We start from the raw sequence: 2,119 nt of genomic DNA, 5'->3' as shown, positions 1-2,119 counted from the left end.
TTTAGTCAATTACCTTCTTGCCTTTGGATTTGTGTGGTTACAAAGCCACCACACCTCCTTCCTTCCCATGTCATGCTTATGTCACCTTGCACATGTCATTATGCTCCCACTTGTCCACACCTTGTGGTTTGATGATGTCACAATCCCTGGCTTCTTGTACAAGCTTGTCTCTTGGTCACTTATTTGTTTTACGGTTCGCTTATCTTTCGTTCTCGTTTATCGTTTGAGGGATCATACCCGGGATCTTATTACTTAGGTTCCCTTAACCTTTCTCAATATATTATATTCCTTTTATGATCCTCTCCTATAATCCTTTAATTTCAATCCTTTTTATCCTGTTACCTTATACTCAATTCTCTCCGTATCTTGTGGATTTCCGGGAAAAATCAAAGTGTTCGGAATTGGATTCTGACGATCTTTACATACACTTATATACCACATAGAGTACTAATAATATCCCATAAGATCAATAACAGAACCCCTACATAGCGTGGCATGAAAAGTTTTCTCGTTCAGCAAAAACACTATTCATAAGGGTTTCAAAATTTCTCAAAAATTGGGGTCATTACAGGTCCTCTCGACATTCATTTGAGCGGACGCTCCCTAACTGCATTTTATCCACTGTGTGGTTGAAGAGAATATTTACCGAGGAGCCATTGTCTATGAGCATTCTTCTTACTTCATTATCGAAAATGTCTAGAATGACAACCAAAGCTGCATTGTGATGAGGGTTGACTCCTTCGTAGTCCTTGTTGCTGAAGGATATCACCAGGTCTGGGAGTGATTGGATTGAGAGCACTTCTTCGCCGAAGTCCGGGCTCCGGGGTGGGGAGTAGGATCCACCTAGGACCACATTGACTACATTCTTTCCTCTCTTCTGTGCTTCCCCTCTGTTGTCCCGAACTAAGTACTTGTTCATGTTCCCCTTTTTCACTTGGTCCTCAATGAAGTACTTGAGTGATAAGCAATTCTCAGTCTTGTGGCCATGGGTCTCGTGGTAATCACACTGCCTATTATAAGGCCTGCTTTCCGGAGGAGTTTGCATTGGTTTAGGAGGATAATAGAAAGGCTTGTCTTTTACCTCTTTCAAGATTTCCTCCCGGGTCATGTTGAGAGGAGTCCAGTCCGGCTCCTGCTTTGGCTCCCGGGGCTGCTTCGCGGGTCCTGGGTCACTGCTTGACTCCTTCTTAGGACCAAGTCTCTGGAAAACCGGAGTAGTTTGTCTTTCTTGGCCTTGGTTGCTTTGCTTGAACTTCTTATCCTGATGGTAACCTCCTTTCGGTCGGTCATCAGTGTTTTTGCTCCTAGACCCCCCATTTCGGGTCATCCTCATTGCCTGGAGCACATCTGTTTCCTTAATGAATCTGGCAGTCATGGAATAAGCTGCTGCCAGACTTTGCGGCTCCTTATTGATTAGCTCCACAATATACCTCTCGTTGTGCTCTGGGTCCAGGTTTCTTCTGAAAATGCTTAAAGCTTCCCTCTCATCCAAACTTGAAACTTTATTGATTGCTTCCTGGAACCGGCGCATGTATGCAGAAAGGGATTCATTGTCATGCTGCCGGATCGTCTCCAGGTGACACATGTGCATTTCGTGCGTTTTGTTTGCCCGAAATCTTCGAAGGAAGGAGGCTCGAAATTCCTTCCAGGAGTGGATGCTGCGGGAGGGGATTCTACTGAACCATCTCTGGGGGCCCCTTAAGAGTTGAAGCGAAGAACCTTGATTTCGTCAAGTCATTGTAGTAATATATCTGCGCTATCTGCTCAAAGTAGTTCAAGTGCTCCTCCGGGTCCCCTAGTCCATCGAAGGAGTCGAAGCTGTAATGCTTCAAGTTCCGCTGCCGGGGGATAGCTTCCAAGGAGTGGCTGAATGGAGTTAATGTTTCCCCAACCTCTACTCATGAGTCTCTGTCCATCTTTCTCTGCAATTCATAAATCATGTCTTTGAGGTCCTTCTGCCCCTCTTCTTCTTCGTCATCAGAAATCAGCTCCGGAGTAGGATCTCTCCGGGTTCTTTTGCTCCTAGACTTGGCCAATAGCTTTTCTTCTTCTAGCTGCATTCTCTTTTGGATCTTTAGCTCTAGCTTTGCTTCTTCTTCTTTCCTGATTTGCTCCCGGA

General features: G+C 45.1%; 1 protein-coding gene across 1 annotated transcript; it reads right to left on the bottom strand.

The window, feature by feature from the left end:
* Nucleotides 1-565: 565 nt before the first annotated feature.
* Nucleotides 566-1,045, bottom strand: LOC141690768 (uncharacterized). The gene has a single exon (XM_074495539.1). It carries the CDS (start codon nucleotides 1,043-1,045, stop codon nucleotides 566-568), a length of 480 nt encoding a protein of 159 aa, XP_074351640.1.
* Nucleotides 1,046-2,119: the final 1,074 nt, after the last annotated feature.

Source organism: Apium graveolens, chromosome 10, assembly GCF_009905375.1.
Source record: "Apium graveolens cultivar Ventura chromosome 10, ASM990537v1, whole genome shotgun sequence".
NCBI classification, from domain to species: domain Eukaryota; kingdom Viridiplantae; phylum Streptophyta; class Magnoliopsida; order Apiales; family Apiaceae; genus Apium; species Apium graveolens.
This window is presented reverse-complemented; position numbering and strand designations above follow the sequence as displayed.

Bases quoted from the DNA above. Each gene is read 5' to 3' on its own strand.
- LOC141690768 (XM_074495539.1), bottom strand. From the start codon at position 1,045: ATGCAAACTCCTCCGGAAAGCAGGCCTTATAATAGGCAGTGTGATTAC.